Genomic DNA, 14,770 nt, shown 5'->3' on the forward strand with positions numbered 1-14,770 from the left:
ATTCGACAATCCGACGAGTTTGCGATTAACAGCAAAATGTTTTAATTAAATGCAAGTGCAATCTGCAATTTGAGACTCGTGATTATAGCGGTGTCAAATGTCTGGGAAAAGGCTCTGAAGATTCGAAGGATACCTACAAGAACACGTATTTCCCCGAGAACGGCGGCACGCCTCACTCATTCCTCGTCCATTCATATCGTTTTTCGTTTCTTCACGAGGCTCATAAATATGCATAAATACATATATACATAAATATACATTCGTCCTTCACACATTATTCATGAGCCTATTTTTTCCTTTCTTCGTTATTTCTCACAATATCGTAGGAAATTTTAATCTTTATACTCGCAATACGTTAAGAATTTGTCTAAGTCCACTTTAAACGATAATTTGTATCAGAATTTAACATTAAATTTTATTTATAATTTTATATTAATTTTATTTATAATTTTATTTATAATTTTATTTATAATTGTGTGTATATAAAAAAAATTGGAATCACGTGCATATATAAAAGTATTTAATAAAAGAATAAGAGTTTATCAAAGCATCCATGTAATATTTATATATGCAATTTTAATCATAAATGTGCATGTATGTACATCTGTGTATGTGTGTGTGTGATGCGTTTTTTACTTTTTTTTAAATATGTTTGAAGATCTGTACGCGATCTGATAATTATGCAAATTTTAACTAAATATCCGTGTAAACATACATTCTAATAAATTAAATGTTTTTATGATCTTTGTCAGAAATTATACAAATGCTTGTTGATGCAATTGCTATACCACATTTAGTATCAGACAATAGGAATTACAGGACGGTTATAATGGACCCAAAAAAAAAAACGCAGCAAGTTTTGGAATTATTTCGAGGAATTGAAACCTTTGCTAGTAAAATGCACAACCAGTAAAAAAGAAATTAAGATACCTCATCGAAACAAGTTTGTGTCAATATTCAGAAGACATTTATTTAATGTACATGGAATAAATATTTCTCGATAATGACATTCTCTCGCTACCTGACGACTTAAAACAATATTACTCAGAGTTACCGGGATATAAGGCAAAATATGTAATCATTGTGGCAAAACATTGTCTTTCTTAACAAGTATGACAAATTTACGAGAACATTTAAGAAGACATTCCACAAAAATCCAGGGTTGAGATGAGTAAGTACACAATCAAAAAATTATTAAAATACCAAAGATTATAAAATAATTGTAATATAATAAAACAATTAGTAGCTAAAGAAAATTGAACGAATAAGAGTTTTTATCGGGGCATCCATATAATATTTATATGCAATTTTGATCATAAATGTGCATGTACACCTGGTGCGTTTCTTACTTCTTTTGCTTCCTCATAGAAGAAGCTTTGTTTTCGTGAATTTCGTATATGAACCTTTGATTGCGTATATAGTTGGGTCTAATCAACCAAATTTAAATGAATTATACCTATATGAAATAGGGGTAGAAGAAACCAAAGAAAACCTTTTTACCGATTATCGCCAAATTCAATACCAACCTTCTTTTAACGATACTCTATGTATATAAAATTACATATACAACTTATACATGTAAATTTTTGAGTAGAAATCGGTAACTTTTTTACTGATCATCGCCAAATTCAATATCTTCCTTAAATAATATTCTATCCAACAAATAACTTACACATTTTTTAAGCAAAATCGATAATCCTTTCACCGACCCTCGCAAAATTCAAAAAAACTTTATTTTAATAATACTCTATATAAAATTACATGTATGACTTGTACACTTTTTAGGCAAAAATTTGTAACCCCTTCACCGATCATTGCCAAATCCAACACCAATCTATCTGTAATGATACTCTATCCATAAAAAAAGTGTGCGAGTAGAAACTTGCATATTGCTTCCTTATAGTTTTTAAATGTGCAAGTAGAAACTTGTACATTGCTTCCTCATAGTTTTTAAGTGTGCAAGTGGAAATTTGTACATTGCTTTCTCATAGTTTTTAAGTGTGCAAGTAGAAACTTGTTTAAATGTGCAAGTAGAAACCTGCACATTGCTTCCTCTATGAAGAAGCCAAATTAATAAATAATATAAATATCTACTAATAATTATGCATAAAAAAACAAGCTTCCTTATAGCGCGAGGAAGCAATGTGCAGGTTTATACTTGCACACTTTAAAACTGTAAAAAAGCAATGTGCAAGTTTCTACTTGCTCACTTAAACAAGTTTCTACTTGCACACTTAAAAACTATTAGAAAGCAATGTACAAGTTTTCACTTGCACACTTTTTTCTATTTTTAATTACACCACTTTTCTATACAGACCAAGCACTTCAAGTTTAGCGGATGATAATGTGGGTCCTTCTGCACGTAGTCAAGCTTAAGATACATCTGGTTTGGTCGTTCAGTCATTTATTAAAGAAACGACAGAAAAAATAGGCGCACTTAATGAGTAATTATTCGATTTTCTTATATCACACAATATAATAATGTCTTCATATTTAAATTAATTCTTACTCTTTTGCAAGAAAGTAAATTACAACGTTAATATTTTAAATAATGCCATTTCTAATTGCACCATTTTTCAGTGCAAACTGAGCACCTCCAAGTTCACCCGGTAACGATATAAATCCCAATGTAGAACGTCAAGGTCAGGAAACAATAATTGATTTGGCTCTACAATCATGTGAACAATCGAGAAAAGAAACAAGAGCATATGTGATGAGTAATTTTTCGTTTGTTTATATAATACAATATAATGACAACTTACTATTAAAATATTTACTCTTCTGCAAAAGAATAATTTATAACGTTAATATTTAAAATAATTTTATTTCTAATTGCACCGTATTTCAATGCAGATCAAGTACTTCAAGTTTAGCGGATTATATGGATCCTACTGCGAAACGTCAAAGTGGAGAACTATTTGGTTTGCCCGTTCAATCATTTAAAGAAACGACAGAAAGGACAGGCGCTCTTAATGAGTAATTATTCGTTTTGCTTATATCATACAATATAATAATATCTTAATATTTAAATATTTCCTTTTTTGCAAAAGAATAACTTACGACGTTAATGTTTTAAATAATTCCATTTTTAATTACTCCATATTTCTATACAGACCAGGCACTTCAATTTCAACGAGTTATAATACGAATCTTACCGCAGAATGTCAAAGTCAGGAAACAGTTGATTTGGATCCTCAAACATGTGAACAATCGAGAAAGGAAAGAAGAGCATGTGATGTGTAATTATTTGACATTGTCATAACAAATCGACCATTGGCTGTTTGGACAGATTAGTCATCAAGACCTTTCGACCATGGGTTTTGGTCTTTTTCCAAATTGATGTAATTTTGATGCTTATATATAATACATTAAAATAAAGTTTCTCCCTAATTTGATTGATATCATATCGGTGTTTCACTTATTTATTATAATCCACAAATTCTCAGTCTAGACATTAATTGCTTGACATTGGCATTACAGAAATTCGAGGTATAAAACATTCTCTCCCTATCTCCATTATGGTTCACCGTCAATAAGTACATAATAGCATTAAGTAATATGTACAGTTGTACAATTTTAATAATTTTTTTTTTTTTTTAATTTTTAATTACACCACGTTTCTACACAGACCGAGCACTTCAAGTTCAGCGGATTATGTTATGGATGTGGTTCTGGAACGCAGCCTTAGGAATTAATACATGAAATATGAATCCGATGTGATCCTTTGATTAAAATAATAACAAAATAATATTTTATAAAAATAACAAAAGTAAAATTTTATAATTTATTTAAAAATATTATTTTTAGACGAAAAATATTTTTATTGTTCGTTAACTTAAAAAGTACGAACAAACAAATATTATCTTTATCAATAAATTAGTATCAATAAATATGTTAATTTGTCACTCACCGACCCCGATGCGCAACAGCGGAATTATATCTGCCACGTAGCTACGTTGATTCTGTAACAAACAAATACAAAATTCATTTTAAAACAGTGTTTAAAAAATCTAATGTTTTAAAACATAATTCTTATCGCATCCAACGTTTTATTTATTATTTAATTAGATATTTCTTTAAATAATTATAATATATTTTTCGATAAAAATTTTTACAAAAATCAATTTTTATGAAAGATTAAATTACTCTTTTTCTATTATTTTTAAATCATAGTAAAATAAAAAAGCTCAAAAATAAACAAAAAAAATTATTTTTACATAAAAGAAAAAATAATATTTACCGCAAAGTTGTTCCGCTGGCGCCCGATGCCTCTCCCAGGCCTCCTCTTCTCGAATTGTCCTCTCAGGTTGTTAGTTCGAATTCCCTCGACACTCCGCGTTATCTTCTGAAGCATATAAATAAGCAATTCGATTAAATAATTCTTACGAGTATCGAACTTTTTATTTATCATTCAATTAGAAATTTTTACTTCAATAATTATACATTTTCCGAATAAGATCTTTAGAAAAATACTCTTATAAAATTTTAAATTACTTATTTCTTTCTAATTATTGTTTCAAAATTATGAGAAATAAAACGACTCAAGTATAAGCAAAAATTAAAATTACTTTTACATAAAATAAAAAGTAATATTTACCACAATGTCGTTTTGCCGGCGTCCGATGCCTCTCCTAGGCCTCATCCTCCTTCTCTCAGGCTGACCTCTCGGGTTGTCAGCTCCCTCGATGCCCGACACAACTCCATCGGCATGCACCACAAACGCGAATAACAATGATCGCGCGATAATTAATAATACGCCACTCCCGAAAACATGAAATAACGCCAGATTTTGTCCGTCGAAAAATCGTCCACGATAACCACGTTATCTCAACGCGTTCAGAGCCGGACAACTGACTCGATTTGCCCGATTAAAGACTTAGCCCCGCGTGGTCAGTATGAAGTGTTCGACAGAGAGAAGAGAGATCCTCGAAAAGTAGAAAACGAGTTCTCTACAATGAGGATCATCTTTCCTCGCCACCGACACGTCTGGTTACAACCCCTCCACGCACAGTTAGGTCAAATGATCTGGGCAGACTGCGATCTCCAGGCCGTCCCCGTTCAAGGACTACGCACGAGACAGCCGTCACGTCTGAGAACGTGGAAATTGGCGCAGTTATTATTAAAATCGCGCGACGAAATTCTGGATAATCCGACGACTTCGAACGGCACTCCCGAAAATGCGACGCGACGAACCGTTTATACAAAGTTCAGTATTCGTTACAAAAGTTAAAGTATTTGTTATAAACGAATCGACAACGATTGGATTTAGTTTCTCTGCTCTTCGGTAAAAGCGGAATAGCCTGTAAAAGGTAAGTTACGCATACGTTTAGTTCGGTATACTAAGTTGAGATAGATGGGAGTACAAGTGAGCGAGAATAGAAATATGCGAGAATAATGCTAATAGTTGAAGGGATTATAGAAAGCGAATAAAGTACGCGTCGCGTGTGCATGATTAATTTCGAGAGTATCGTACAAGGATGGCAAAGCCGCGCGATCATTATATTCTAGTAATTACTTATTGTAATCACGTTTAATTGTAATCAATATTTTGTTTGGCGCAAGTCTTTAAAAACCAGAATATTGTTTTAAGTAAATATAATGCTTATAATGACTTTATGGTAGATTTGTGGATTAAATATTTGGTATGCTTATATAACCGCAAATCTACCATAAAGTCATTGTAAGAATTACATTTACTCAAAACAATATTCTTGACTTCTGTCAAGATATTTGAAAAACTATTAGTAAGAAAATATTTTTGGTTGGAAGAGAAAACTTACTTAAAAGAAATAAAATAAAATAAGTAAGTGCTTTTCTAGGTTGTAAAATGATTATTTTTCTGTGTGTATATATAAATAGAAGCATATACGGAGAGAATTTTTTGTTATATTTTACCCTTAAATTCACTACAAACTTGGGACAACTTGGCAACCAAGGAATTTTTAAAATATAATACAAAAGACATTTTACAAACGTGATAAAAATTACCAAGCAGATTGGAAAATTTTGAAAAATTAATCAAACATATTTTATATTTTAATGTAATAGATATTAATATTTTTTATTATGGTAGATGTGTTAATCAAAATAGCTCGCATAAAATTCTTGGCGGTAAGTATACATGTCCCACAACTACCATGATTTCAGGGTAAATTTTAAAAGAAAATTCTCTCCGTATATTATCTTTCTTATAAAAACAAGAAATACATATTTTAATAATGCTGTATATTCATATTGCATCTGATTTTATATATATATATATATATATATATATATATATAAGATGCAATATTATATATGACTGAACTAATTAAATGTAAAGTTGTAATACATTTACCAATTGAACGAGTCGCGACGCCACTCGTCCCGAAGCCGATCCGTATCCGCCGCATTCTGTAGAGTTCTGAAAATGAAAGAACTTATCTCTCAATATATAGCGGAGGCGCTTCGTCTCTCGCACGGTCAACTTCTCGCGCCATGAGCGTCACGATATGTCGCTACGCGTCGCGCTCTCAACTTCGCAATCATGAATTTTCCGACTTCGAAAATCAAATACTAATACATAATAAGCTCTCCTATTATTACGATCGTTATTTTGTATTCTAGCGAATAGATAGTACTAATATTTTTAAACAGATATATTCGCGATATTCGCGATATTGGAAAATACAATCGTCACTTGCCCGCGCGACGCGCCTTCGACCGAACAAAAAGTAAGATCGCGAAATACGTAGTATATTCTTTCAAATCATTAATACCCGAGCGTTGAATCGATACTGCGCGATAGATACCGCAATAAATAAAGCATGCAAGATTAATGAAAGTTACTCTAACCTATTAAATGAATCGCGACGCCACTCGTCCCGGAGCCGATCCGTGCCGTGTCCGTCGTGTTCTGGAAAATGGAAATGAATGCAGGAAAACGTCATCAATATGGCGGAGACACATTGAATCGTCTCCCGCGCGGACCGCGGTCAACTTCACGTTCGACAACGTTTGATCAGTTCGATAAGGAGCGGCATCACTATATACGCGTCCCGTTCTTATACATTCGCGTTCATGCATTTTTCTTATTCTAGTATTAGGCCCAGTTCAACAGTGGCCAGTTTAGCTTAACTAGTAGTTAACTCTCACTCTCTGTCTCTTTTTAACTCAAAGGTTGGATAAAGACGGAGAGTGAAAGTTAACTACTAGTTAAGCTAACTGGCCACTGTTGAAACGCTATCCCTTGCCTCATATAACAATACTAAAATATATATAGAAACTGGAAACAAGAATATCACTCTTAATATATATATGTTTTTCACTCTCTTTTTTAAAAATACATTATGTATAACACTATACAAGACGCGCACTAGAATGATGTTTTATCAGCAGTGTCGGAAAATGAACGTGGCTACGTACTACGTAGTACATACCAATTTCGAAAATGGATGTTACACATACTACTGGCGGTAGTTACACAGGAGGTTTCGACGGTTTCGACGGTCTTCCACGAAAAGGCCGGGATGGCGCCTCTTTCGCGCTCTTCTCTCTGGTGCCATCTTTATTAACGCGTCACGTAAACTACCTAGATTGAATCTGCTCGATAATGCTGCCAACAGTGCCAACGCAAGAGCGTGAAGCACAGCGGCAAACATCTTTTCAACTTCACATGGAAACATCGGAGTTTTTGTTTACGATTGATAATTTGACAGTCGTTGTGGAATTTAGCAAGGTCTTTTGAGATATGGAAAATAACTCGCTTAAGGAGCAACCCGTAGAAAACACAGGTCTCTTGGCGTAATTTATTATCGAGAAATCAAAGCCGGGCAATTTATTATCCTGATCTCTTCATTGCAGATGTTAACCAGGACGAGTTGATACTTCAGCAACAAAGACGTATCGAGAAGGAGGTTAATACGTTGCTTGTGTCACGTTAAAAGTGTACCTTAGAAGGACATATTAGTTTCGTTTAATTCGCGTGATTAGAAATAAAATCTGTCGTACATTCAAATTAGCCTTGTTACCTCTTCGAAGTGTTCGTTCTATTTCAACGACGGAGTTTCAATGTGAAAAGAAGATTACTCATTTTATTTTATTTACGATTTATCATTCGATAAAACATATATAACACTTGAACAATTATACTGCTTTTAATAGTATAAATTTTACTCCGAATACTACCTTGACAATTGTCGAGTGTTTTCTCTTAAGCGAAGACTGAAACTTTCATGAGGTTCCCACTTTCAGATATATAGTTATCTTCTGTATTTTAGATTTCGGAATCTATAGCATTGGTTGGCGAGAAGGAACCACTGAAGAGCTTAGAACAAGAATATGCGGAAGACGATGTGTATCTTTCGAAGGCGAAAGCCTTGGCTCAAAAGTATTCTTACATTAGGAGAACTAGACCTGACGGCAATTGTTTCTTCAGAGCATTTAGTTATGCTTATTTGGAGAAATTAATTGGGAACAAAGAGGAGTACGATAAGTTTCGTGATCTAGCTTTAAAAAGCAAGGATAGCCTTGTAGCTCTAGGTTTTCCCCAATTTACAGTCGAGGACTTTCATGACACGGTGAGACTTTGTTTTCATCCTTGAATCAAGAATTTATATTTTTGAAAAAGTATATATGGTATACATATAGTAGATTTTAAAAAAATGTACATATAATATACATATGTATAGTATATGTATTATATAATATGACATTGACACGTAGAATTTAATGTGAGGAACACGAGTTGATTTTGATGAACTTTTGTTACAGTTTATGGAAGTCATTGATAAAGTAGGCGGTGATACGGAGTCCAGTCACATGGAATTACACAAATTGTTCAATGAACAAGGTTATTCCGATTACGTTGTTGTGTATCTTAGATTAATCACATCTGGTCAGTTGCAACGCGACGCCGACTTCTACCAACATTTTATCGAGGGGGAACGTACTATCTCGGAATTCTGTCATCAAGTTTGTATTTGACATTAATCTCGACGATCTTTCTTCTATCTGTTATTAATATTTTCTCTAATATACTCTTTTTGTTTTCCAGGAAGTCGAACCAATGTATAAGGAATCTGACCATATTCACATTATAGCAATGAGTAGTGCCCTAGGAACTGGTGTTAGAGTTCGTTACATGGACAGGGGTGCAGGAACCGAGGTGACTGCCCATGACTTTCCCGAAGGTGCTATACCAGCTGTGCACTTACTATATCGTCCTGGTCACTATGATATTCTTTATCCTTGATGAATCTGACGTTATACAGGTTTTTTTTTAATACGACAAAAATGATTTCTAATGGCCAGATCTACTTCAAACTTTATTTTCAAAAGTGTTTCAGTTATAAGCAATATGTTACCTTTAATCTAAAAAAAAAGAGAAGCAAATAAGTCAATTTCGCGTATACATTTTATCCAAGTGCATTTGCATATGAGTTCGTCGATATATCCTGTTGTTTATAAGCGTCATTTTAAACTTTAACTAATTATTTAATTAGTATATTCTGTTCCTTTTTTTCTTTTTCTCTCATCTAGGCATATATATATATATATTCACTCATCTAAAAAAATCAATGAGTAACACATTTTGCAGTAATTCTATAAAGGGAATATTTCAACTGTACGTTCCTTCCATACAGAATTATATTTTATTTACATATATATTAATTTTTTTAAACAGTATATACAACACAAACATATTCTTTCTCAGTCTACAAGTGTATCACAGAAATTAAAAACATTTTATAATCTATACATATACTTGATAACATAACAATTTATAGCAAAAGGAAGAAACTGTTATATAATTTATAAATATATTGCAATTTTAGAAAGATTCTAAACTTGCAATATATGTTCTTAATCTTCGTCTATCAAGGTTCATGCGGGTCACGCTTTTCGCAAGGTGGACTGGATCCTGGATAGAAGCATTTTGTAGTTTTCTCAACTAATTTTTTCAACTAAGCATTTTTTATGAATAAGTTAGAACCGTTAGAAAATATTTAAAAGTAAACAAAGTATATTGCAAAATATGTGAAATACCTCATAAAATATAAAATACATTGCATTTATTTATTTGGGTGGAATCATCTCTGTTGGATATTCAACAGAGATGATACGAGTATAGGATTTGACCTGTACCTTGTTAGACGAAGATTAAAATTAATCAATCCTGCAATATATAACATTCATACCACATAGTTTATAAATACATATTCTGCAGACACTCGTTATATAGAATTCTTATGTATACAACATAAAATAAATACGTATGTATTAATACTGTTATCGTTGCATAGACCGTACTTGTTCGGTGACTTCCTCCAACATCGTCGAACTTCTGTCAATCGCGTCCATTTGATATTCCAAGTGAGTAGCAATGAGTGCAAGCTTTTTCAAATTGGATTCCATCGTTTCCAGCCCATGCTCCTGTTGCGCAAAGTTCCTCGCTGCGTGCGTTAAAATCTGCAGGGACAAACAACGGGATACGTTCAGCGGCGCAAAATCGTTAATTTAACATTACAATATCAGTTAGCTTTTCTATTTAGAAAAATAAAATGTTACTTCGTTGCTTCTGGAACCCCGTTGTATCTGCCTGGCGAGCGAGGCAATGTTATTGACATTAACTTGCACCCTATCCGCCAATCTCATCTTTGACTCGATGAACAAGCTGCGCGCGCTTGTGCTGGACGCTGAAGCCATATTGTATCGTTTCTCATTAATTGTCGGGTAAGTCTTGCTCTTAATGTTATCCAGGATAGACCGTGCGTTTTGTTGATTGATACTCTTATAAGAGAGACTGTTTCATTATCTGAAAACATTATACAATTAAAGGCAATGTCATTCGTAATTTACACCTTATTAACATGCTATCTTACAGATGTCCTTTAATGCACGCTTTTATGCATTTGACGTTTCGTTGAGACGGAAACGTGTCTGTCGCACCTGCGAAATAAAAAGTCGATTCATACACGCAACATCACGAACGGTCGCAAATCGCAAATCGCAAACCATCACAAACGGTCACAAACACAAGTCACGAACAAATGCGACAAACTCGAAAGCGAAACTTATGGAGGATTCACACTGCGACCGATGTTCGACGTATGTACGACGATCCGACATCCAATAAAAAATTTTTGTCTCTAAGGGCCGGTATCACAGTCTCCGATTAACGTGATTCTCCGATTAAACTCACTCTTCGTCTCTTTCTAGGGGGATAGTCAGAAAGAGATGCAGAGTGAGTTTAGGCGATAGCGATAACGATAGCGACAGCCATCAAAGCTGTAGGTTGTAGCTATTGCTATCGCTATCGCCTATTGTGTAAGGGGCTTAAGACCGCTAAACCAATGAGCATCCAGCATAAAATCGCCATATTAATTTACATAAGGATGCTCATTGGTTTAGCGGTCACTTTTGTCGACTGCGAGAAGAAAATATAACCTTAAAAGCATATTATTTCATTTTAAAAGTTTTCCTGTGCTATATATGATTTAAAAGAGGCATCCAATTCGCCCTCTACTCGAAGGCAACTCCAAAAAGAATTTATTTTATTCGAAGACCACATACAGATGATGTAATTGTTTATGAAGGATACGAGACAGGTAATACGTCTGTGATAATTTAACGAACAATTATGAGCGAAACAAAATGTCTAGTTTTTAAGAGCTTTTCTAATATCGAAGTAAATATACAATCAGGCCATTTATTAAATTCTTTCTATTTTACATAAATCTTACGAAGTTCTTGGTCTTCAAAGTAATGTTACGATGTGATGCAAAACGTAGTTTTAAATAAAGCCTGAAATGCTCTTAACTGTTTTCGTAACATTGACCTTTTTGAGCCTTATTAAATAATACAAAACTTTGTGTGAATGACTAGATGGACTAGATCTTGGATGCTCTCACAATCAGCTGATCTTAGAAAATAGGTTTGTAAAACAAATTTGTGTTTTATATAGAATTGGTAATTTATCTATTCATATATGTAATCTTTGAAGTTGCTAATGAAATTGAATTATATTTAAATTGGTGCCATTATCAGGAACATCAACATGGAATGCAAGGATGACTATGACGATGTCCCTAAAATTAAAAAACGTAGGACTGACAAGGACATCAAGAGTGGGATAGAGATGTCACAGGATGAAAATAATGATTTGAAGAAAGAATTGAAGAATAAAGATACCTATAATATTGAAGATAAGAACAAAGTTATTGGGAATGAAAAAACATCGCAGGATGAAGATAGTGATTTGATGGAAGAATCGGAGAATGAAGATACTTGTAAAGTTAAATGCAAGGATAAAGATGTTAGAAATAAGAAAACAACACAAGATAAAGATAGTGATGTGAAGGATAAATATACTTGTAAAGTTAAAGATAAGAATAAAGTTATTGGGAATGAGATAAAAACATCGCAGGATGAAGATAGTGATTCGATGGAAGAATCGGAGAATGAAGATACTTGTAAAGTTAAAGATAAGAATAAAGTTACTGGGAATGAGATAAAAACATCGCGAGATGAAGATAGTGATTCGATGGAAGAATCGGAGAATGAAGATACTTGTAAAGTTAAAGATAAGAATAAAGTTACTGGGAATGAGATAAAAACACCACAGGATGGAGATAGTGATTCGACGGAAGAATCGGAGAACGTACATATCCATGAAATTAAATGTAAAAATAAAGATACTTGGAATGAGATAGAAACATTACAAAATAAGGATGATAATTTGAAGAGAAAATTGAAGAATAAGGACATTTGTAAGGTTGAACCTTCGTCTGGCGATGAAGGTGTAGAAGAAGAGTATTGCAGTGATGCAACATATCTAGCACGGCAAATAGCATCGGCAGAGAGATTATCCCAAGAACAATTACTGGTAATAATCTTGAAAGAAATTTAATTAACAAAAGCTTCGCGAATAAGGTAAATGTGTATGTATATGTATAGCTACTTTCTATATTTCAGCAATTGCATAATTTATGTGTGAAATTAAGACACGTGGTGCTACCACAGCATAACATTGAAACACGAGCCGGATCTCACATGCCAACACGAGAGGAAATAAAAGAGTTTGAGAAAATAATACCAATTAAGAGGGGCTCGTATTCTCTTAAAGAGGACGATATTATCGCTAAAAATTGGAAAGCATTTTGCAAGGTTAGTATGCAAAACAATCCCTATTCGCTTGTTGATGCAAAAATGATTTACAATGTTAATTTTTAAACAGCTACATAACTGGGATAGAAAAAAAGTTAAACCGTTTTTACAATTAAGAATTGGTAATTTGACATACATGCGAAATACCACAGAAAGACGGAAATTTGTACAATTTTTAGCGGATGGTTTACCAGATAGAACTTTGTATAGTGTCTACCATAGATTTAAAAATTTATACGAGAATAATGTGCAAAGAAGGTAATATGCAACAAAATATATTCATGTATATGATACTTAACTACCTTATTATGTATTCTTATATAATTGTAAAATAACTTTAGTGTTAAGTTAGTTAATTTTTAACAATAGTAACGAAATATTAACATTTAAAATGGCTAGGTATAAACCTGAAGAAGATGAAATGATAATAAATCACTTGGAACATAACCCATCTCTTGATGAAAGACGTAAATATGCTGACTTGGCTAAAGTTCTTCGGAGAACAAGAAATTCTATTTGGCGACGTTATCGAGTTTTAAAAAAGAAAAGAAATGAAGACGATTAAATGTATTTATATTTTAATAAAATATTTTTAATAAGTTTTATTTTTATCACGATGGATTTTAATTATACAATATGATACTCTTTCCTTTATATAAAAATCGAATTTTGTGACATTCTCTCTGGACACTTTGGATCATCTTATTCTCGCTTCCTAACACCGAATAAGTAAAAATTACAATTTATTTTAAAAAATTTCAAGAAATAGGTTCTAGGAAATAGTTGTAGGAAATAAAAATTGGGGTAATGAAAAATTTATTTCTTTTTCACAAAATTAATTGAAAGAAAATAAACTTACAAGAATGTAAAGAATAAATTATAACGGAAGTGTGTCTAATTTTCATTATCCTCCTACTGCCACAAAGTTAAAGAATAAACTGCTGATACACGTTAAAGGGGACGATGGATATAACATAATATATAATCAAAATAAACAAGAAAACATATACGATTAAATTAAGATATTGGAAAATTCGTCAAGAATATCAAAATGTGCACTGTCAAGAAACTCAGTGGTGTGAGTGGTGTCCTTATTTAAGTTGATTTCATTCTTTTGTTCTTTAACACGAATTATTTTAGAGATAATTAAGTCTGAAGTCTCTTGTTAAAATTTTCCTCGGTATAAAGAATTTTAACATTATCTCAATTGAAATTATGCTGTAGGTTTACGATATGGTCAGAAACCATCGACGCAGTAAACACCAAGCATCAGTTCAAGGTAGGCACTTCGAGCATCTCCTGTAATAAAATATAAAAGTAAAATTTAAAACGTTTTATTCGTAAAAATCTACATAGCTTATTAAACAAGTTTTCTTTATATAACGAGCTTTATATAAAATTATGGATTAGATTCTATAAAATAGAAATTGTACAAAGAAATATTATGTACACTAAACTTTTATACCGGTTATACAAGTTATGTTAAATATTGTTCTATTATATAGTTTATTAGGAATAGAACTCCAGATTTACAAATCTACAGAGTACGTTGTTCAATTTTAACTTTGTACCAAATCAAGTATGAAATACTTACCGTTTAGTTAAATGTTTTGTTTATTATTAA

At 32.6% G+C, this 14,770-nt stretch overlaps 4 protein-coding genes and 1 long non-coding RNA gene across 10 annotated transcripts in view; 3 read left to right on the plus strand and 2 right to left on the minus strand.

Annotated features, from left to right (window-relative positions):
* LOC143900672 (uncharacterized) overlaps positions 1–7,499 on the minus strand; it is a 44,606-nt gene extending 37,107 nt beyond the window's left edge. Inside the window, exons 1-6 of one of the 6 annotated variants that reach the window (XR_013257848.1) lie at positions 7,419–7,499; positions 6,835–6,895; positions 6,338–6,403; positions 4,598–5,300; positions 4,241–4,345; positions 3,911–3,962 (exon numbers count right to left, since the gene is read on the minus strand). Coding sequence is in view for 2 of the 6 variants with exons in the window: in XM_077412281.1 (XP_077268407.1) it covers positions 3,658–3,683; positions 3,911–3,962; positions 4,241–4,345; positions 4,598–4,642 (228 nt within the window). In the remaining 4 variants the exon portion in view is untranslated. The other 5 variants (XR_013257849.1, XR_013257847.1, XM_077412281.1 and 2 more) reach the window with 5 other exon arrangements.
* LOC143900675 (uncharacterized) lies at positions 2,164–3,241 on the plus strand. The gene is made up of 3 exons (XR_013257852.1): positions 2,164–2,444; positions 2,854–2,976; positions 3,114–3,241. It is a non-coding gene; the product is annotated as an uncharacterized LOC143900675 (long non-coding RNA).
* A 90-nt stretch (positions 7,500–7,589) lies between the features above and the next one.
* Positions 7,590–9,468, plus strand: LOC143900670 (ubiquitin thioesterase otubain-like). Its single transcript, XM_077412277.1, has 5 exons — positions 7,590–7,772; positions 7,843–7,895; positions 8,259–8,558; positions 8,752–8,952; positions 9,035–9,468. Exons 1-5 carry the CDS (start codon positions 7,730–7,732, stop codon positions 9,230–9,232), a joined length of 795 nt encoding a protein of 264 aa, XP_077268403.1. The 5' UTR covers positions 7,590–7,729; the 3' UTR covers positions 9,233–9,468.
* Positions 9,469–9,961: 493 nt separating this feature from the next.
* Borcs7 (BLOC-1 related complex subunit 7) lies at positions 9,962–11,002 on the minus strand. The gene is made up of 3 exons (XM_077412278.1): positions 10,863–11,002; positions 10,549–10,795; positions 9,962–10,449 (listed from the first exon to the last, which is right to left on the minus strand). The coding sequence occupies exons 2-3, from the start codon at positions 10,684–10,686 to the stop codon at positions 10,270–10,272; spliced, it is 318 nt and encodes a 105-aa protein (XP_077268404.1). The 5' UTR covers positions 10,687–10,795; positions 10,863–11,002; the 3' UTR covers positions 9,962–10,269.
* Positions 11,003–11,379: 377 nt separating this feature from the next.
* LOC143900668 (uncharacterized) lies at positions 11,380–13,758 on the plus strand. Its single transcript, XM_077412275.1, has 6 exons — positions 11,380–11,588; positions 11,866–11,914; positions 12,028–12,865; positions 12,955–13,146; positions 13,217–13,404; positions 13,546–13,758. The coding sequence occupies exons 3-6, from the start codon at positions 12,038–12,040 to the stop codon at positions 13,709–13,711; spliced, it is 1,374 nt and encodes a 457-aa protein (XP_077268401.1). The 5' UTR covers positions 11,380–11,588; positions 11,866–11,914; positions 12,028–12,037; the 3' UTR covers positions 13,712–13,758.
* The last annotated feature ends 1,012 nt before the right edge of the window (positions 13,759–14,770 follow it).

This window comes from Temnothorax americanus, unplaced genomic scaffold, assembly GCF_048541705.1.
Source record: "Temnothorax americanus isolate GAGA-0224 unplaced genomic scaffold, ASM4854170v1 Scaffold3, whole genome shotgun sequence".
NCBI classification, from domain to species: Eukaryota; Metazoa; Arthropoda; class Insecta; order Hymenoptera; family Formicidae; genus Temnothorax; species Temnothorax americanus.

Coding starts and splice junctions, on each gene's coding strand:
- LOC143900670 (XM_077412277.1), top strand. CDS start 7,730: ATGGAAAATAACTCGCTTAAGGAGCAACCCGTAGAAAACACAG. Junction 7,773..7,842: donor GCAACCCGTAGAAAACACAG/GTCTCTTGGCGT, acceptor TCTTCATTGCAG/ATGTTAACCAGGACGAGTTG. Junction 7,896..8,258: donor AAAGACGTATCGAGAAGGAG/GTTAATACGTTG, acceptor TCTGTATTTTAG/ATTTCGGAATCTATAGCATT.
- Borcs7 (XM_077412278.1), bottom strand. CDS start 10,686: ATGGCTTCAGCGTCCAGCACAAGCGCGCGCAGCTTGTTCATCGAGTCA. Junction 10,450..10,548: donor GGGGTTCCAGAAGCAACGAA/GTAACATTTTAT, acceptor TTGTCCCTGCAG/ATTTTAACGCACGCAGCGAG.
- LOC143900668 (XM_077412275.1), top strand. CDS start 12,038: ATGGAATGCAAGGATGACTATGACGATGTCCCTAAAATTAAAAAACGT. Junction 12,866..12,954: donor TATCCCAAGAACAATTACTG/GTAATAATCTTG, acceptor TCTATATTTCAG/CAATTGCATAATTTATGTGT. Junction 13,405..13,545: donor GAGAATAATGTGCAAAGAAG/GTAATATGCAAC, acceptor TAAAATGGCTAG/GTATAAACCTGAAGAAGATG.